Source organism: Euleptes europaea, chromosome 17 (genome assembly GCF_029931775.1).
Source record: "Euleptes europaea isolate rEulEur1 chromosome 17, rEulEur1.hap1, whole genome shotgun sequence".
In the NCBI taxonomy this organism is placed as follows: Eukaryota; Metazoa; Chordata; class Lepidosauria; order Squamata; family Sphaerodactylidae; genus Euleptes; species Euleptes europaea.
Window position 1 is genome coordinate 23290016 of NC_079328.1, and position 21391 is coordinate 23311406.

Sequence of the window (21391 nt, forward strand, 5' to 3'; positions counted from 1 at the left end):
AATTGATGCTTCCAGTCCTTGAAGCGCCACTGGACTTTTGTTTGGCAACAGACGTTGACTCAGCCAACCCTAAAGCACTGACATTTTAAAAAGCCCACCGAAAGTATTAATAAGCCTTAATCCATACAATTCACTAGAAAAGACAGTCATGCTAGGAAAAGTTGAGGGCAGCAGGAAAAAAGGAAGACCCAACAAGAGATGGAATTGACTCAATAAAGGAAGCCACAGCCTTCAATTTGCAAGACCTGAGCAAGGCTGTCCAAGATAGGCCATTTTGGAGGACTTTCATTCATAGGGTCGCCATGAGTCGGAAGCGACTTGACGGCACTTAACACACGCACGCAGGGGTTACCGCACTTTGTATTCCCAGCGATGTATTAAGAGTTTGAAAATGTGGTTTTTGGATACCACGGCTTATAAATGGTTGGAAAACGTCTTCACAGCTAAAGGGGCCAAACACAGTGTGTACAGTATTTTTTATAACATTTTCAAACTCTTAATACATCGTCAAAGACAGGAGATTTTGGAGGACTTTCATTCATAGGGTCACCATGAGTCGGAAGCAACTTGACGGCACTTAACACACACAATACATCGCTGGGAATACACAGAAACTGCGAACGGTATTTTTTCATAACGTTTTCAAACTCTTAATACATCACTGGGAATACACAAACTGCGAACGGTATTTTTCATAACGTTTTCAAACTCTTAATACATTGCTGGGAATACACAGAAACTGAACGGTATTTTTTCATAACGTTTTCAAACTCTTAATACATCGCTGGGAATACACAGAAACTGCGAACGGTATTTTTCATACCGTTTTCAAACTCTTAATACATCGCTGGGAATACACAAACTGAACGGTATTTTTTCATAACGTTTTCAAACTCTTAATACATCGCTGGGAATACACAGAAACTGCGAACGGTATTTTTTCATAACGTTTTCAAACTCTTAATACATTGCTGGGAATACACAGAAACTGCGAACGGTATTTTTTCATAACGTTTTCAAACTCTTAATACATCACTGGGAATACACAAACTGCGAACGGTATTTTTCATACCGTTTTCAAACTCTTAATACATCGCTGGGAATACACAGAAACTGAACGGTATTTTTTCATAACGTTTTCAAACTCTTAATACATCGCTGGGAATACACAGAAACTGCGAACGGTATTTTTCATACCGTTTTCAAACTCTTAATACATCGCTGGGAATACACAGAAACTGTGAACAGTATTTTTTCATAACGTTTTCAAACTCTTAATACATCGCTGGGAATACATAGAAACTGTGAACTGTATTTTTTTATAATGTTTTCAAACTCTTAATACATCGGTTCTTGTAGGTTATCCGGGCTGTGTAACCGTGGTCTTGGTATTTTCTTTCCTGACGTTTCACCCGCCGCTGTGGCCGGCATCTTCAGAGGAGTAACACTGAAGGCATCTTCAGAGGAGTAACACTGAAGGACCGCGTCTCTCAGTGTCAAGTGTGTAGGAAGAGTAATATATAGTCAGAAAGGGGTTGGGTTTGAGCTGAATCGTTGTCCTGCAAAAAGTATCAAAGGCAATGTGCTAATCATCGTCCTGTAAGTTTCAAGATAATGTGCTAATGAGGGCGTGGTATGTTAATGTGGAACCATTGTAGTGATCTGCTAATGTGTGAAATCCAAAACTAATCTGCATGGCTATTGTGGACTGTGCAGCTACAGCCTTCCCACCCTTCCACGAGGAAAAGCCTCTTCCCCGCACGCAGCTCCCTTCCGTGCCGCTAGAGGGCGCGCCACTTGGACCCGAGAGGCCGCTCCGGGCCGCCTCTATGGCCCCCGCGCGCGATGGAGGAGCGCATGCGCGGCGCCACGCTCCGCCTCCCCGCTCCTCAGTCTCTTTCTGCCTCAACGGCCCCCCTTCTTCCCCCCCCCCGTTTCCCGCCCGCTCCGCTCTCCCCGCAGGCGGCCTCCGGGCTGGCGATGGCGACCTTGCAAGGCGAGCTGGCCGAGGCGGTGGCCGGCGCGCGGGTGCTGGTGGTGGGCGCCGGGGGCATCGGCTGCGAGCTCCTCAAGGACCTGGTGCTCACCGGCTTCGTCAACATCGACGTGGTGAGGCGCTGGGGCCTCGCTCTCCCCCCCCCTCCCTCCGGCTAGGCGGCGTGGGTGGGGCTTGTGACGTCATCGCGGGGAAAAAAGGCGCGAATCCGGGGAGACGCGCCTTGGGGGGGGGCAGCCTAGTGGAGCCTCCATGTGCAGAGGCAGTCCACCTGGGAGCTTAGGCTGTCTGTTGAGGGTCGCCTCCTCCTCCTCCTCCAGGTCCTGGTTAGGGCTTCTCAGAGGTCTCTGATTGGCCACTGTTGGGCGTAGGCGGGCAAAGCGTGACCTGTGATGTGAAATGGAGCCTCCTTGGGCAGGGAGCAGTATATCTGGAGGCCAGGATGTTGGGGGGTGGCCTCCCTGAACCTGCCCTCCTGCTTGGGGGTTTCTGGCTGGAGGAAGGGTGGTGGGCCTGGTGGATGCTCGCTCGCCCTCATCTGGACGTCTTTCAGAGAGCGGATCCATCTCTTTCTAGTATTCTCAAGAATCTGAAGAAGTGAGCTGTGGCTCACGAAAGCTCATACACTGCCAGAAAATATTTTTGTTAGTCTTTAAGGTGCTACCGGACGCTTGCTCTTTTCTACTGCAGATAGACTAAAACGGCTACCCATTGTGAATTATTATCAGCATAATAAGGTACCCAATAAACAGATGGATTCACATTCTAGCTGTATCTGAAGAAGTGAGCTGTGGCTCACGAAAGCTCATACCCTGCCAGAAAATATTTTTGTTAGTCTTTAAGGTGCTACTGGACTCTTGCCCTTTTCTAGTATTCTCATTGAGAACTTTATGTCGGTGGTCTTCTTTTTAAATGAAGCTTATACTTGTTTTTATTTTGGGAGCTTGCCTTTGGAAAGGTATTAAATAGATGCTTTCTGCGTAAATCAAATAATAAAACAATATTTGTACCAATTGTGTGAGATTGAGCCTCGGTGTGCAGGAGAGTTTGCCTTTGGGAGGAAGAAGAAGAAGAGTTGGTTTTTATATGCCGACTTTCTCTACCACTTAAGGGAGTCTCAAACTGGCTTACAGTCGCCTTCCCTTCCCCACAACAAACACCTTGTGAGGTAGGTGAGGCTGAGAGAGCTCTAACAGAGCTGTGACTTGCCCAAGGTCACCCAGCTGCCTTCGTGTGTAGGAGTGGGGAAACAAATCCAGTTCACCAGATTAGAGTCCACCACTCCAAACCACCACTCTTAACCACTACACCACGTTGGAAAGGTGTTAAATAGATGCTTTCAGCATAAATCAAATAATAAACAATATTTTTACCAATTATGTGCAATTGAGCCTCGGTGTGCAGGAGAGGTCTTGATAAGCAAAAGCTTGTTCTGAGCCAGAAAGGCGGCAGCCCCTTTAGCCCCATATTGATGGTGGATACATTTTCTCAGAGTGGAACCTGCTTGTGCAGAGGCAGAATGCCAGATTGTTGGGGAGCAGTAACACTGTGGTGCAGTAGTTAGAGGGACAGACTAGGATCTGAGGGACCCAGGTTCGAATCCCCACTCTGACATGGAAGTTTTCTGGGTGACCTTGTACTGCACCAGTCACAATCTAACCTACACTCATAGGGTTGTTGCGAGGATAAAATGCAGAAAATGTAAGCTACTTTGTGTCCCTATTGGGGAGAAATTTGGGGTATAAATGAAGTAAATAAACAGTAATTTTGAAGGTCAGATGCTGGTTGCAATCTGCAATAGATATCCATCACTTTTAATTGTGAGGTTCCCAGAGGTACCTTAAACACTTAACACTGGACTGGGTGGTTTGATTTAGCAAGGTAGTTTTTATGTACCTTTGGCGTCAACTGTCCCCTGTTGGGATGTGACTAGTATTCCATCTGCTTACCATATTGGCCATCCCACTGCAAAAACTCAGGGTGGGTTTGAATATTATTAGAAACAAAATCCTCTTGTGCTGCATTCTTGGCCATCAAAATGGCAACAAACGGAGAGGGAAATGCATGTTATTTCTGGAAAATGATCACAGCTGTCTTCCAGGGAGCTGGAGAGGAAGGGGAAAAATATTTAGCAGTTTGATGGGCAGCTCTGTATGTTGTCTTTGCTAATACGACATGGATATTCAGCTGTAAACTTCAGTTGTTTCAGTCTTAGAGGCCATGGTGGGACGTTGAAGAGGAGGTGGTCTCTCAGGTATGTTGGGTCCAGGTAGCAGGCTTCATGTGGAGGAAGAGAAGAGTTGGTTTTTATATGCCAATTTTCTCTACCACTTAAGGGAGACTCAAACCGGCTTACAATCACCTTCCCTTCCCCACAACAGACACCCTGTGAGGTAGGTGGGGCTGATAGCTTGTGACTAGCCCAAGGTCATCCAGGTGGTTTCATGTGTAGGAGCGGGGAAACAAATCCAATTCACCAGATTAGCCTCCGCCACTCATGTGGAGGAGTGGGGAATCAAACCCGGTTCAGAGTTCACTACTGTTAACCACTACACCATGTTTGCTCTCCTCTTCTTGAAAGAAATCACAGAATCTGGAATTCATTTCTTGATTACTGTGCCCATACATTTTGCAAAAATATTGCCAAGGTTGAAGAATTCTTTCTGCAGTTGCTTCAGTTACGCATTTTTATGCAGCAGGTGTGAAACATTTTCTTTTTAGCAGTCACGTTTTTATTCGAATTAACACGGTTCTATAATCGAAAGACTAGGATGCACTAGTTCAGCATTGCAACCTACCTTGGATTATCATGTCAGTACATGACTAATTTATTTTTGTTATGCAAATAAAACCAGTTAGTTTGCTAGCTGCTTATTGTAAGATAAAAGCTAGAAAATCATAGTTAATTAGAAAAGCAGGATAGCAGCTGTTGCATGAATATCAGATTTCTTGTTGCTGTTTTTGAATTGTCACTGCTGTTACGTCCTGACTTTCTGTGTATGCAGAATGCCTCATTTTCAGATAGTTCTGGGACTGTCAAAGCCAGAACTTTCTGTTGGTATGTGATTTTCTTGGCTATATTAAAATATACTTTATCCTGCAAAGACTTGTATAGGTACAGAAGCAATAATCTAGCTGTTCTCAGCTGAGTCAGAGTATGGTCCTGATGCTGAAGTGTCTGGAGTAAATGCATAGTAGTTTGGTTGGCCGCCTAAGTCAGCTTAGACATGCATTTGTAGGCTTGGCTCTTGTGCACACAGATGAAAGTGTATCCTGAATGTTTCAGAATTTGACATGCAAGATACTCTTCTAATGGGGTACAGCTGTATGCTGCCTTTTCCTATTTGAATATTGTGGAGACAAAAGACCAGACTTTTCAAACCTAGGTTTGATTCAAAACATTTGGAAAAACCTGCTATACCATTTCAGAATTCAAAAGAAGAATCATGTGAACGGTACTTCCTGAAGGTGGAAAGCTCACATATCAGGCTTCTTCTGTGCAATGCGCTTAGCTTTGCATCTGCAAGGAATATTTTAACTGGAGGAGTACTCAAGCGTACCATTCTCCTCTTGTATTCTTAACTGGGACAGTCCCAGGAGGACTTGGTAAGAAAGCTATTTCTGAATGGTGGTGGCAGCTGATAACCAGAATGAAGGGTTGTCTTTGTGAATGAATTTGAACAAATCTGACATATTTGCAATTTATGTATTTCTAGATTGATCTGGATACCATCGATGTCAGTAATCTCAACAGGCAGTTTTTGTTTCAAAAGAAACATGTTGGAAGATCAAAAGCGCAGGTGAGAGGAATCCTGAATTTCATCCTCATCCAATAAGTACTTGAGACAGTTGTCTATGTAGTGTTAGAAAAAAATGCATCTATTAGATGTTGGCCGGAAGAACATGGCATTGCTAGAAATAGTTCAGCATCTAACATATCTTATAACGTCCTAAATTTTGACTGATATTCACTTACAAATTCTTAAAATCTGTGAGCCTTTTTTGAAAGCACAGCATGAAATTTACTTGAATGAAATAGCTGAAAAGTCGGGCATGTGTTCTTGCTCTTTTGCAGGTTGCCAAGGAAAGTGTTTTACGGTTCCATCCAGAGGCAAATATTACAGCTTATCATGACAGCGTTATGAAGTATGTCCAATTCTTTCTGAAATGCTTGCAGATAAGTCCATATAAGTTACGAGTCCACAAGCATTTTCCCTAGCTGTGTGTGCCCATTATATCTTTGTTAATAATTGGTGGCATGACATGGCTGGGAGGAGCAAGAATAAACTGTTCCCAGTAACAAAACCTTCACTGCCTGGAAGGTATTCTTTCTTCAGGCAACTAAGCAAATGGCTGTTATTATTCTGAGTTATTTTTTTAAAGAGCTGCTATCGATCAAGGAGCATACACTTGCTTAATTTGGGGAATTATGTTCTGCTTCAGTATGAAATTGTATAGTTTGAATGTGCAGGAAATGTAAGAAGGTTTATGTGGGATCATTATGTATAAATTACAGTTGCTGCTGTTGTTTTGCCATCAAGTCACAGCTGACTTATGGCGACCCCATAGGGTTTTTAAGACAACAGATGTTTATTTTATTTTATTATGTTATTGCATTTCTACCCCTCTCTTCCCAACCCAAAGGTTGGACTCAGAGTGGCTTACACAATCTAAAACAATAAAAACAATAACACATTTAAAAATATAATTTAAAATAGCCCAAATCAATCTAATAAATAGGACAATAATGCCCCTCAATGGTGCTAAAAACCAAAAAAATATCCATCTGCAGGCAGCAGATGAATCTAACCCCCACCCCCAAGATGGTATAGCAGGGGTGGCGCTCAGCAGCTGGGAATGGGGGAAAGGATTAGGGAGGCCAGTAATTATAACAAGAACCATCGCTGGCCTCAACCATAAGGCCAGTGGAATAGCTCCGTCTTGCAGGCCCTGCAGAATTCCTGAAGGTCCCACGGGGCCCTGATCTTGTTCTGAGGTGGTTTGCCATTGCCTGCCTCCCCATCACACCGTTGGTATTCCTTGGAGGTTGCCCATCCAGATACTTTCCAGGGTTGAGGCAGAGCGTGTGTGACTGGCCCAAAATTAACCAGTAAGTTTCCATGGGAGAGTGGGGATTTGAACCTGGTTTTCCCAGATCCTGGTCCAACACCTTAACCACTACACCATGCTGGCTTCCATATAAATTACTGTATATGCATACAGTTTCATATGCCAGACTACACGTCATGCATAGTAGATGCTTAAGGTTTTTGAAAGCAATGTGTGGCCGTCAACTATATGTACTCAAAGCAAAAAACAAACAAACCTCTAGCTAGACCTTATGCCTAGAAATGTAGCACGCGGTTCAGATGTGAAAACAACAAGCAGTTTGGGGTAATGACACAAGATTTTAGTTTGCTCAGCTGTTGGACCAAAAAAAAAGTAGTCATTTTATTTTGGCCTGAGCTTTTCAGCTGTAGAAGGATATAGGGGCATACAAGATGAATGTTTTTAAATTAACTGATTCTGTCATCTGTTCTGTTCTTTGTGGTGTGCTGTAAACCAGTGGACCTACAAAACATTCAACATGGGCATGTGTTCTTTTTCTGCAGCCCTGACTATAATGTGGAATTCTTCCGGCAGTTTACACTGGTGATGAATGCCTTGGATAACAGAGGTGAGATTTTTGTCCTTTAGTATGAGACAGATGAGATCCAAAGCTTTGAAGTGGGAAGTGTTGAGTTCTGCTTTCTTCTGTCCTGGGCACACTCGCAGCCTCATTCAAGTTTTTCAATCTCTTGTCAGCCTTCCCGTTTCAAAAACCATCGAGTACTCTAGGAGAGCCTGTCAAGAACAGCTGATGTTTCCCCATACATCTGAGTTGCTTGGAAAAGTTGCAGAATTAAACATAGCTGTTCGGTTTACTGCATAGAAAGAAAGGGCAGTGTTGAAATGGACTAAAGGCCTGGTGTGAAAAGCTGAATTTGGAAAGTCAAATGACTGTTCTTTGATTCTTCTACCTCCAGCTGCACGGAATCATGTGAACCGGATGTGTCTGGCTGCTGACGTCCCCCTTATAGAGAGTGGAACTGCTGGCTACCTTGGACAAGTGACCGTTATCAAAAAGGTGAGGCCGACATCATTCTCTTTTGTCAGTTGCGGTGGCATCTTTTTGCATTCAAGATTTAATTGCCCTTCAATGATTTTGCTGGGGTTTATGCTAAGGATCCCTTTTTCAGACCGGCCGTGTCCCTGCCCTCCTCAGTCAGTGGACTCCTTGGTACATATCCTTTTGCATTGTCCTTACGTGTACCAACTTAGGTTAAATTGGATTATACTCTGTTTTAACAAATGGTCCGCGTTTTCTCAAGCAACTTCGGAGCAAAAGGTTCAGTTCCTCTTAGAAGATTCTGACCCTCAACGTACTTGTTTTGTTGCTCGTTTTTTGGAGGCTGCAGAGAAGAGCCAAAGGGAGGTATTTTTAGAAATGGGTCTTATTTAAGTTTTATGATTTTATTGTTCAGGATCTCAGTCCAAGAATGGGAGTGGGGGGAAGAGAGAGAGAAAGCTGTGGCATTATGGTCTCAGGTTACTGCTTCCTACTAACTTCATGGGGGGGATGTTTCTTTTAGGGAGTGACAGAGTGTTACGAATGCCATCCTAAACCAACCCAGAAAACCTTTCCAGGCTGTACAATCCGCAACACTCCTTCTGAACCCATCCATTGTATTGTGTGGGCCAAGTATTTATTCAAGTAAGCCTTTCTTTCTTTAAAAAAATGCCAACTCCAAGCATGTTCTTTCCAACTTTCCATCTAACAGCATTGCTGTCCTGTCCATGCATCAGACTTGCTTTCTGTGCTTGGTGGTACCTGAGCCTTTATCTGAATTGATCTTCAGTTTATTGGCCTTCCTTCTGTCCATTATCACTTGCAGGCACCACTATAGGGCATCTGTTCTCTCGCCTATTCAGTTGAAAAGGAGAGATCTAATTGCATATCGTCCAGAGAGCCAGCATGGTGTGGTGGTTTGGAACGGTGGATTCTAATCTGGAGAACTGGGTTTGATTCCCCACTCCTACACATGAAGCCAGCTGGGTGACCTTGGGCTAGTCACAGTTCTCTCCGAATTCTCTCAGCCCCACCACCTCACTAGATGTCTGTTGTGGGTAGGGGAAGGGAAGGTGATTGTAAGCCGGTTTGCTGCTTCCTTAAGTGGTAGAGAAAGTCAGCATATAAAAACCAACTTTTTCGTCAATTGTCTCTTAATCTAATACCCCAGATGACTGCCAGCAGTTTCCTATATATGTTAAATAACATGGGGGACACAACAGAGCCCTGCAGATTTTAAATGCTAAAGGGGTTGATTGGGTTTTCCCCAGCAGCTCTTGGCACTTGATACAGGAGCAGAACTCACCAGAGTGTGGTGCCTGTAATACCTGCCTCAGCTAACTGGTCCAGAAGGATACCATGGTGAAGGATTAGTAAAAAAAACCTTTGAGACATCCTGGAAAACCAACAGGATCACACTCCCCTGTCTTGTCTCCTAGCAGTGATTATCAAGCTTGACGGATTGTGTCACAGAACCAAGCCTGAAATGGGTCCAGTAATCCTTTTCATCCAAGAATTCCTTGGATGCAGCATCTTCCCATTAAGAATGCAGCATCTTTCCCATGAAGATGATATTTTCTACTGGCTGATAGTTTGGGGTTTAAGGAATGGGGGGTCTCCCAACCACCTTTTTCAGGGCAGCTAGAGTGACTCCCTCCACTGGAAAAGCACTCCAGCTAGATACTGTGACCACAGATTGACAGGGGTCAAGCTGGAAGTGTGGCTCAGTGGTGGAGCACCCACTTTGCACGCAGGAGGTACCAGGTTCAATCCCCAACATCTCCCGTTTAAAATGATTAGGTGTTGGTGAAGTGGACCTCTGCCTGAGACCCTGGAAAACTTCTGCCAGTACAGACCTTAATAGACTGAGGCTCCGACTCAAAACAGCTTCGTCTGATCTAGTCTGTAGAATTTAAGACTTGTTTGTTAAGTTTGTGTGGAGAATTTGGCTATAAGGCAGTTTAAATTAGACTTTCTATTTCTTAACATGTCTCGCATTCGCCTATTTCTAGAAAAGTTCACTTCCCTTTTCTACTTTACTTGGAGGAAGTGTGCAAACACGTGCAAGGCGGGCCTGTCAAGTATAAGAAGACAGAACACAGACTTCAGAGCTAGCAAACTGATGCATTGCATTTATATCCCTCCCATCAAAAGCCTAAAACGGCTTCATAGGATTCCCAGAAGAACTCCTGTTCAGGCACTGATTAGACAGCAGGGTTACTGTATCTTGTACCCGCCAACCGTCCCTTAGGAACATGTTTCTTACGGGCGGAAAACTCAGTACATCTATCTCTTGCTTTTAACAATATCTCGGTAAAAATACTTCAGTCTCTAGCCAGGAAAGAATATATGTACCTTGTGTCTTTAATATGCAGTCAGTTATTTGGAGAAGAAGACGCTGATCAAGAAGTGTCCCCTGACAGAGCTGATCCCGAAGCCGCTTGTAAGTGTGAAATTTTCTGTTCGTTGCCAACTGTGGAGCCGTCTCATGCATCTGATGAAGGAGGGTTCTAGTCCACAGGGGCTGATGCCTGAATAAAAAATGTGTTCACCTTTAAGATGCCACAAGACGCCTGCTTGTTTGTTCTATCTTGTTCTGGAGTCTCTCTTGGAAATCCTTCCTGGAATCCATTCAAGCTTGAGACTTGCTCCTCCAGTTGGGGAGAGCCTCCTCTCCCTAAAAGACTGGCTGCCGCTCAGAAATGCTTTCCTTTGTCCCCACTATGGAACTGTGAAAAGGTAAAGGTAGTCCCCTGAGCAAGCACCGGGTCATTACTTACCTATGGGGTGACATCACATCCCAACGTTTACTAGGCAGACTTTGTTTACGGGGTGGTTTGCCATTGCCTTCCCCAGTCATCTTCCCTTTACCCCCAGCAAGCTGGGTATTATTTTACCGGCCTCGAAAGGATGGAAGGCTGAGTCAACCTTGAGCCGGTTACCTGAAACCGACTTCCATCGGGATCGAACTCAGGTCTTGAGCAGAGCTTTTGACCGCAGTACTTCAGCTTACCACTCTGTGCCACGGGGCTCTTATGGAACTGTACCTTTCTGGAAGTTCCTCTGAACCTTTATGCTTCCTGTTTATGAATATGGCTTTGATCCCCTAGCTTCAGTCACTGAAACGTAATACTTTAAATACTCCCATTAGCATTCTGAGTCTTTAGTAGGCAAAATTTTATGGAATTGCCAGAAACCCTGTAAATATTCCTGAGACAATATGCCAGTACAGTGTGCTGTAGATAAAATGAGTATCAGGTGAGTTACCTTAATAGTAAATAAACGGTTATTTGATAGGGGAGCCGGCGGAAGCAGAGGCCAGGGCAAGAGCATCTAATGAAGATGGTGGTATCAATCGTGTCTCAACCAAGGAATGGGCAAAGTCAACAGGATACGATCCAGTTAAACTCTTCACAAAGGTACTGGCTCCTGTTGAAGAACGTCTACTTCCATGTACGTTGAACAAAAGTGTTGCCAGTGAAACAGAGGAACTGCACAGTGTCATGTGGCAAGGGCATGATGTGTGGTTCTAGATTTCAAATCTGATTCTGTACCCAAGTTGGCCCTTCGGGATAGATTGGTGGTTATATTTCAAGGACCTGCAGCTCTGTGTAGATACTTTGCTGGTTGACAAATATTATTTATGGTGTTTCTAGAAGAGGTTTAGCAACAGAAGCAGAGCAAGAAATTCAATTGTCCCTAGGCTGGCGCTGTATTTCCATATGCTGTTGCCATCATGTGACAGGTTTTGTCGTGGAAGCATGCAAAGCCTGGGGCTCTCATAGCCTAGAGGAATGTGGGCTGTCAAAGATCTACTCTGAGAAATAGCAGGAACAATAGGTGCGTCGTGTCACATTAGACTTGCTTTCTAAATCTTGTTTTTAAGCTTTTCAAAGACGACATCCGGTATCTGCTAATGATGGATAAACTCTGGAGGAAACGAAAACCCCCGATGCCTCTGGACTGGAATGAAATACAAAAACAGGGTAGGCATTTCTTGTCCTTTGGTGACTGTTAAAAAGAAGTCAGGCTGTCTTTTTCTCCCTCTCCCATAATACTGTAATGCGAAGTCATCTGTTGAAGCTGGAGGGTGACAGATTCAAAACAGATAAAAGGAAGTATTTTTTCACATGACGCATAGTTAAATTGTGGACCTCTCTGCCCCAAAATGTGGTGATGGCTGCCAACTTGGAAGGCTTTAAGAGGGGAGTGGACATTTTCATGGAGGATTGGGCTATCCTAGGCTACTAGCCAAAATGGCTACTGGTCATGATGCATACCTATTCTCTTCAGAATCAGGGGAGCATGCCTATTATATTAGGTGCTGGGGAACACAGGCAGGACGATGCTGCTGCAGTCATCTTGTTTGTGGCTTCCTAGAGGCACGTGGTTGGCCACTGTGTGAACAGACTGCTGGACTTGATGGGCCTTGGTTTGATCTAGCAGGGCCTTTCTTATGTTCTTATGTCTGTTGAGAAAGGGGTTGGCCCTGTGAGGGTTTGCCAAGGTTGGGGTGTTGTCTCCAAGGAGCGCTTCCCCCTGTTCCCAGCAGCGCTGGAGCAGTCAAGGGCCTTCTCTGCCACCTCTGGTCTAGAGGGAGCCCAGCTAGCGTAGGCCCAGAGCACTCCCTTCAAGCAGCACTCCTCTACTGGTGAGTCATAGCAAGGCATCAAACTGAGCTTGAAGCGTGAGGTCCCAGGCAAGATAAAATAACTGGTTTATTAAGTAAAACAAGGAAATAATCAGGCTGGTGAAGAAAAACAGATGTAAAACGGGCAGCAGGTTTCACACTGGGTATGTTCCCAACAAGCCGGGCAAAGCATGACAGTCAAAGGAGTCTGCAAAAAAAAAATAAAGCCATTCTAACATGGCTGCCTCACTGGTCCCTAGCTGTACTTCCTTACCTGGCCTTTCCAGGGTCAATCCTCCCTAAGGAGGGTCCTTATTCTGCCATCAGGAGCTGGTGGCAGAGAGGCAACTATCAACAGGAGGTGATCCATCACGCCATCAGCTCCTGGGGGAAGAATAAGGACCCTCCTTGGGGAGCTCCTTATATACATTTTTCCAAGGCCCTCCCTCCTCAGTGGCCAGCTAATTCCACTAGGGCCAGTCCTGGGCTGGGAGGGTATCTGGGAAATGTAAGCCCAGGGGAGGAATTTACCGAGGCATGAGGGACGCTCCACAAACCAACCTTGAGCCCAGGGGAGGGAAAGCAGCATATAATCAGTGGCACGGGGACCCAAATTCATGACGCTGTCCCGTTTATGAATATAATTACTTTGACCTTGTGTGTGCTTACCATTTCTGCGTTTATATTTACCGCTGTGTGAAGTATTTAGATTCTTTAAGTTTGAAAAACATTTTGGGGTGGTGATAGCTGCTGTGATAAGAGTCAGGCCTTTGAGGGAAACTGGAATATGTCATTTGTTTTGTTTTTTTCCCTTTGAAGAGAACAATACCTCTGACCAACAGAATGAGCCATCTTCAGGCCTTAAAGATCAGCAGGTTCTGGATGTCAAGAGCTACGCACACCTCTTTTCTGAAAGTGTTCAGACCTTGAGAACCCAGCTGGCAGAAAAAGGCGATGGAGCGGAACTAACGTGGGATAAGGTTAGTTTGGCAAAGGTTTACGGGCTTCGTTGCACACGGAGGACTCGTGGCTGGGCTGCGCACTTGGCCCGGAGCTTTTAATACATGAAAATGATAAATACCGGCTTGTATTGCAGAGTTATTGTAAGCGTAACTGTCTGTGAAACAATTGAAATGCTTTTTAAATGTCTTGCATTTAAACAGAGGAATTGTGTGTCTTTATTTTTTAATCATGTGAAATGGGTAAACTTGTTGACAGGATGACCCTCCTGCGTTGGATTTTGTCACTTCTGCCGCAAACCTCAGGATGCATATTTTTAGTATGAACATGAAGAGTCGGTTTGATATCAAATGTAAGGACAAAACGTTTCCCTTGACCTTTTCCAGTATTTTCTCTCTCCTTGTTCACATGCGAGAGAAACCTCTCTTTCTGCTTGTTCTGCAGCAATGGCAGGAAACATCATTCCCGCCATAGCTACCACTAACGCTATCATAGCTGGCCTGATAGTACTGGAGGGTTTAAAGATTCTCTCAGGAAAGGTAGAACAGTGCAGAGCGGTAAGTCTGGTTGTTTTCTCTCGCTCTCTTTATATTGTTATTGTTGCTATTATTATTATTAAGATTTTTAAAATAAATTTTTATTAATTTTTATAACACAAAACAAACAAACACAATAAAATTAACATAAAAACACAAAATAGTATCTTTATATACTAATTATTACATTCATGATTACTAAATTATAAAATCCAAAAAGATACCCCTTCACCCTCCACCCACCTTAAAAAGTGACCCTTCACTCGACTTCTGAAGAAGTGTCTAAACAGTTTTTATAATGATACTTATTAACAAAATAATATAAAGTTATTAAAACTAGTTTCTATAACTCACTAAGTAATACTGTAAAATCCATTTTTGCAAATTTATCCCAATATGAGGCGGCCTTAAGCCATGTTTTTTAAAATTCTTCCATGTCCTTTCCATGTAGGAATTCCGTTAATTTGGCCATCCTCATATACATCCATAATTTCTCTCTCCAGTCAGCAATAAAAGGTTTATTCACTTGCTTCCAAACTTTGGCTATCACAATTCTTGCAGCAGCAAAACTATATTGGCATATAACCCTGTCATTATTACTCATATTTTTTGGTGGAATTCCCAATAAACAAAATACCGGCTTCCTTTTTACTCTACCATTAGTCAAATTATTAGTTTCCCTAAGTACTTTTTTCCAAAAACTTTTAATTTTTTTACATAACCACCATACGTGCATATATGTACCTCTTTCCTTTCCACATTTCCAACATAATCCTGTATCTCCTCTATTTATTTTAGATATCATCACGGGGTGTTATGCCATCTGTAAAACATTTTATATAGGTTTTCTCTAATTTCATTGGTTATTGTAAATTTAAATTCTCTCTTCCATAAATTTCCCCATATTTCCAATTCGATATTAAATCCTAACTCCTTCATCCATTTTATCATAACTGGTTTAATTCTTTCTTGTTCTAAGTGAGTTTCAATTAATACTTTCTACATTCTTCCTATCAGTCCTTTATTTCCTTTTATTAATATTTTCTCCAATTCAGATTTATTTTTATTAAATCCAAGCTGATTATCTTTATTAAATATATCTTTTAACCTATAATACAGAAACCAATCCTTTATATCGTTCTTCTCTACTTTTTAGAACCCATTTCTCCTCTTTCCATTCAATAATTTTTCTATACATATCCATTTCTAAATTTAAATGTATTTCACTTCTCATATGAGCTTCTACTGGATTAACCCATCCTGGGGTCTTATTTTCCAAAATCCTTTTATATTTTTTCCAAATTTGAAATAATCCAACTCTAACAATATGAATATAACCTCACCCACCTCACAGGGGAAGGGAAGGTGATTGTAAGCTGGTTTGATTCTTCCTTAAGTGGTAGAGAAAGTCTGCATATAAAAACCAACTCTTCTAACAGCAATACTTGATACATAAAACCAATAAAACAATATAAAATCCAGTATAAATAAAACAATTAAAATTTGGCAGTAAGATTCCACCAATACACCAGTTAATAAGTAGATAGCACATATTTATTAGGGAGTAGTAACCGCCATGGGACTGGAAGCAGTCAGGGCCCCCCATCTTTAGTTAGAATAATCAGTTGGCATCAGTGTGGGGGAGGGAGGCCAATATTGGTGCTTGTACATCCTGGATATTTATCATTCCTTTTCTCTCCTCCAAGATATTCCTTAACAAGCAACCAAACCCAAGAAAAAAGCTGCTGGTCCCTTGCGCTTTGGATCCTCCGAATCCTAACTGCTACGTGTGTGCAAGCAAGCCAGAGGTGACCGTTAAGCTGAACGTCCACAAAGTGACTGTGTTGACGCTGCAGGATAAGGTAAGTTAGCTTCTTCCATTACCAAGCTCTTGCGTTTGCAACTTTCCTGGTGTTCATAAATTTCTCATCTCCAAAATCTGTCGCTACCATAGCAGTAGCCTTTTCAACAAGCTGCGGTTTCTGAGTAAGCCTTCAAGGGCAGCCACACATTAAATACATTATAGCAATCTAAGCTGGAGGCTGTCAAAGCTTTGATGGCGGCCAGGGTCTTATATAGAAACGCACACATTTTATAGCTGAAGGTTTGATTTTTAAAATCAAGATTTAAGATATAATTTGCTTCCAGCAATAGCAATATACAAATAGTGTTCTTTCTATCTAGTGAAACAATTTGAGTTTCCATCCCACGTTCCGGGAAGTCCTAGTGAGCCTTTCTTGTGGTGGTGTTCATAATGGTTTTTCCAGTTAACTTTTTTTTTTTTTGCCCTTCCAGATAGTGAAAGAAAAATTTAATATGGTAGCCCCAGACGTTCAGATAGAAGATGGAAAAGGAACTATTCTCATCTCTTCAGAAGAAGGAGAAACTGAAGGTATGTGATGAAAACACCCTGATCCACATTGAACTGAATATCCAAAGCCAGCCTGACACTTAAAAAAGCTTTGGCCTCGAGGGCATGGGTTGCTTAGTCCCTGGGGACTCCAACAGCAATCGCACAAGTGACAACTTCCTCAAGCCATGTGTGTACATCAAAGAATCCCTGGCCATGTAGACATCTGCTGTCCAAGCTGCAAGTGGATTCTCCCCATCGTACTTGCTGGGGGTGGGGGTAATGCTAATGCATTATTGATAGTGGGGGAAGCATTTGGAGTACTGAATGCAATTGTGTATTCTTGGGATTCCACTAACTATTTGTGGCAATCAAGGCACCTTGCAGTCCAGCCCTTCTGTATTTGCTTGGTTTAGTTACTCCTGTGTACCCCTTCAGCAAGTACCTGCACCAAAGAGCCAGCATGGTGTAGTGGTTAAGAGCTGTGGTTTGGAGCTGTGGACTCTGATCTGGAGAACCAGATTTGATTCCCCACTCCTCTACATGAGCGGCGGATGCTAATCTGGTGAACTGGATTGGTTTCCCCACTCCTACACATGAAGCCAGCTGGGTGACCTTGGGCTGGTCATAGTTCTCTTAGAGCTCTCTCAGCCCCACCTACCTCACAGGGTTTCTGTTGTGGGGAGGGGAAGGGAAGGTGATTATAAGCCAGTTTGATTCTTCCTTAAGTGGCAGAGAGAGTCGGCATATAAAAACCAACTTTTCTTCTTCCTTCTGGCATCTGACACAGCCAAGTAGATAAATGAATAGCTAGGTGTCATGTTAATTGCATTGCTGTGAGAATATAAGAGAGAGCCAGTGTGGTGTAGTGGTTAAGCTCTGGGAAACTAGGGTCTGGGAAGCCCAGGTTCGAATCCCCACTCTGCCGTAGAAACTTGCTGGGTGACCTTGGGCCAGTCACACACTGTAAGCATCAGCCTCAGCAAGTATTTGGATGGGAGACCTCCAAGGAATACCAGGGGCGTGACTCGGAGGCAGGCAATGGCAAACCATCTCTAAATATCTCTTGCCTTGAAAACCCATAAGTCATTGGTGTCTTGACAGCACAAAAAAAAAGAGCATAAGAAGAGCCCAGCTGGGTCAGACCCAATGTCCCATCTTGTCCAGAATCCTATCTCACACAGCAGTTGACCAATTACTCTGGTGGCCCGAGAACAGGGCGTAGAGGTCAAGACCTTCCCCTGATGTTGCCTGTTTGCATTGTTACTGCCTCTGAATATGGAGGTTCCCCTTAGTCACCATGGCGAGTAGCCACTGATAGACCTGTCCCCTTTTAAAGCTGTCTGTACTTGTTGCTGTATGATTGTTAGCATAACTGGGTTGTCAGAGCCTTGGAAAGTCAACCAGGGTTCACTTGCTTTTTGTGTGTGTGTACATTCCTAGCAAATAACCATCGGAAGCTGTCAGACTTTGGGATCAGAAACGGCACTCGGCTGCAAGCGGATGACTTTCTTCAGGACTACACCCTGCTGATCAACGTCCTTCACAGGTGAGGGCCTTGTGGAGCTTTGGTGGTACCAGGAGCTAGAGGAAGGGCCTCCCATGGACGGGCGCATCTTTCTTTTTGGGAGGGGCTGTGGCTCAGTGGTAGAGCGTCTGCTTGGCATGCAGAAGGTTCCAGGTTCAATCCCTGGCATCTCCAGTTAAAGGGACTAGGCAAGTCGGTGATGTGAAAGACCCCTGCCTGAGACCCTGGAGAGCCACTGCCGGTAAGAGTAGACAGTGCTGACTTTGATGGACCAAGGGTCTGCTTCAGTATATGGCAGCTTCATGTGTTTTCTCACCTGGAGACCAGCTCTGCTTTTGTGAGAAATGGAGAATGAAGCTGAGAACTAGGATTTCTTTTTCTTTGTGGAGGGAGAATTTCCCAGGTCAGCTGCTTAGAGTGGCGTTCGTGAATAGTTTGGGGGCATGGTGTGCTGCTCAGATACGTGATGGGGAAAAGTCACATAAAGCATACAGTATTGGAATCTCTGAGCTGGATCCCTACACTTTTCCTACCTCTCCACTGGGCATTGGTTTGCTTATTCATTAAAATATTTATATTTTGGCTCAGGTTTGAACTTTTCCTCCAGTCTAAGGAGCCTTCCTCCAACTTAAGTGGCTTTTCTGTTGGAGACAGGCTTCTTAGGGCAGGGGTGTCAGCCATAACTTCAGACATAGGGGAGGGGCCATGGCTCAGTGGTAGAGCCTCTGCTTGGCATGCAGAAAGTCCCAGGTTCAATCCCCAGCATCTCCAGTTAAAGGGACTAGGCAAGTAGGTGATGTGGAAGACCTCTGCCTGAAACCCTGGAGGAGCCACTGCCGGTCTGAGCAGACAAAACTGATTTTGATGGACCAAAGGTCTGATTGAGTATAAGGCAGCTTCATGTATGTTCATATGGCCCGGGGGCCAGAACCAGCTCCTTGAAAGCTCTTATCCGGCTTGTGAGCCAGCCAAGGCAACCACCACCCCTCACTCGATCTGGGCTGGTGAGCCTGCTGTGGGCTCACCAGCTGAGGCAACCCCCCCCCCTGCTCCCAATCTGTGCTGGTGAGGCGTGGCTCGGCCTGACCAAGTGACATTTAGGTCATATCCGGCCCTTGTGACCATTGAGTTGGACATCCCTGTTGGATCCAGCCCTCTCTCTACTGATGGGCCAAGATTGGGTTCGCACTCAAGTATGTGTGCTTTTTCTTTTCTTTTTAATCAGTGAAGAGCTTGAGAAAGATGTGGAGTTCGAGGTGGTTGGAGATGAAGTGGTTGGTCCCAAACCATCGGAGCAGCCTGCTAAGAACATCACCAATGGGAGTGACGATGGGGCACAGCCGTCAACATCCACAGGTAAAGAATGGCTGTGTGTGTGTTGGGGGTGGTGGTGACTGGAGGTGTGCAGTTACATTCCCAGCCTTCTGGAGGTGCTGGCAGCCTTGGCAGTGGACAGGTAAGAAGTTAAAGGGATACCGTGCTAATGTTGGTAGTGCAGGATTCCAGCCGTTCTCCAGAGTCCCTTCAAAGTTTAGATTTTTTCAGTCTTCTCTTTAACTTGTAATTGTTTAAACTTTAGGCACATGTTCCCAGCAGTTACATTTTTGTTTGTTTTTAACTTCAGCTGATTTTTCCTTACTTTAATGATACTTTTCATATGGCCAATTCGGCCCTGAACAATGTCACACTGGGACCAAAATAAAAAGGGGAAAAAAGGAACTATCTAAATAACCCATAAGGAAATTAGTATTTTTTAATCTTAATTGACTGGGAAAGAAATTTGGCGACTTCCAACGTTGTATTAAAATCCACCCCTGCCAAAAAGAACCCTCGGATTATCCAGTTTAGAGACAGATTCCTGAATAAAAGGTTTCATCCATCTCTCTCTAGCCTTGTTGAGCAAGTCACAGCTAAACAAGGAATGCTGAAGAGTGTCTGTTTGGCCAGAACCAAATTGACATACTCTCTCATAGTACAGTACCCTGTTTAAAAGACCTATTAACTCTCCTGATGGGATGGCATCCAGTCTAGCCAACATAAATAATTGTCTGTATCGCGGGATTATCAGAAAATCAAAGTACCTTGGGAGGGATTGCGGCAGGTTTAGACCATTCAGCTGATTTTTGCAAAATGGCCATTTACTTCCTGAACAATTCAGTGCTACTCACTTTGTAGAGGGGTTGTATAGTTCTCAAAAGGACTAGTCCTGGTGCATAAGCACGCAGTGCATTATGCTGTGCCTTTGCATTAAGCTTGTATCCACGCCCCTGGGGTGGGAGTTTGGCTGCCCACTCCAGTGAGTCTGTCTTTTCCAGCTCAAGATGACGATGACGATGTCCTGATCGTTGAAACTGAGGAAGGTCCTTCCGGCAATGCCGACAACGTGGAGAATAAAAGCCGGAAGAGGAAGCTGGATGATAAGGAGCAGACCGGCACAAAAAGGATGCGCTCAGAGACGTCAGCTGAAGAGCATGATGATGTGATTGCGATAGACTGAGTGCCAAAGGGTTCTGGCCGGTGAGATGTGCCAAGGAGACGGATGAAGGAGTGTGGGAAATGTCCAGAACTCGAGTCTGCCAAGCGCCGTTGCTCCAAAAGTGGAACCCCACCAGCGGCGCTTCTGGCTGGCAGATTCTGTACCCGTTCAGTAGCGTTTAGAACTCCTCCAATATGATATACTAAATATAGTAGACCTTTTTAGTTTGTTTAAAAAGAAAAAAAAAAACCTTGAACAGTCATGAAAACGAAGCATGTTTTGTGTATATAATGTTTTGAAGGATCAATAAGGATCAAGAAATCAAGGCAAATTCCGGTTTAGTGAAATGGCGTTATCACTAGGAAAGTCCTGAGAGGTTTTCATTATGGCTAGGGAGGGGGAAAAAAAAACACCTAACTCTAGTCATTTTTCACACCCTCAAAGCAAAAAAAAAAAAAATCTTGAAAGGAAACATATGTCATGTTTCAAAGGTTCAGCCTGCACAAATGTACATTACTGTAAAACTGTTAATTTGCTCTTTCAGCTCATACTGCCGGATGTTCGACGTCAGGAGCAGACTTTGATGTACTGTTACAGTTTCAGGTTATTTATATGGGATGTTTTGTAAAACTCAAATTCTGCTACTTTACCAGTCATTTGTTGGACCAAATAAACATCTGAGCAACTTGCTATACATCTGTCTGCGCAGCCCATTTCTGTGCAGACCTGAGGATTGTTAAAATGCCTCCAGGCTTAATACTTAATACTAGTTTGCTTTTAAACACCCTGCAAGCATAAGACAGGAC

At 43.8% G+C, this 21391-nt stretch overlaps 1 protein-coding gene across 1 annotated transcript; it reads left to right on the plus strand.

Moving 5' to 3' along the window:
• Positions 1 to 1962: 1962 nt before the first annotated feature.
• UBA2 (ubiquitin like modifier activating enzyme 2) lies at positions 1963 to 20606 on the plus strand. The gene is made up of 17 exons (XM_056862867.1): positions 1963 to 2109; positions 5713 to 5796; positions 6072 to 6142; positions 7609 to 7673; positions 8023 to 8123; positions 8629 to 8750; positions 10481 to 10548; positions 11403 to 11524; positions 11992 to 12091; positions 13555 to 13715; positions 13954 to 14047; positions 14140 to 14252; positions 15938 to 16093; positions 16527 to 16623; positions 18025 to 18130; positions 19335 to 19465; positions 20425 to 20606. The coding sequence occupies exons 1-17, from the start codon at positions 1981 to 1983 to the stop codon at positions 20604 to 20606; spliced, it is 1902 nt and encodes a 633-aa protein (XP_056718845.1). The 5' UTR covers positions 1963 to 1980.
• The last annotated feature ends 785 nt before the right edge of the window (positions 20607 to 21391 follow it).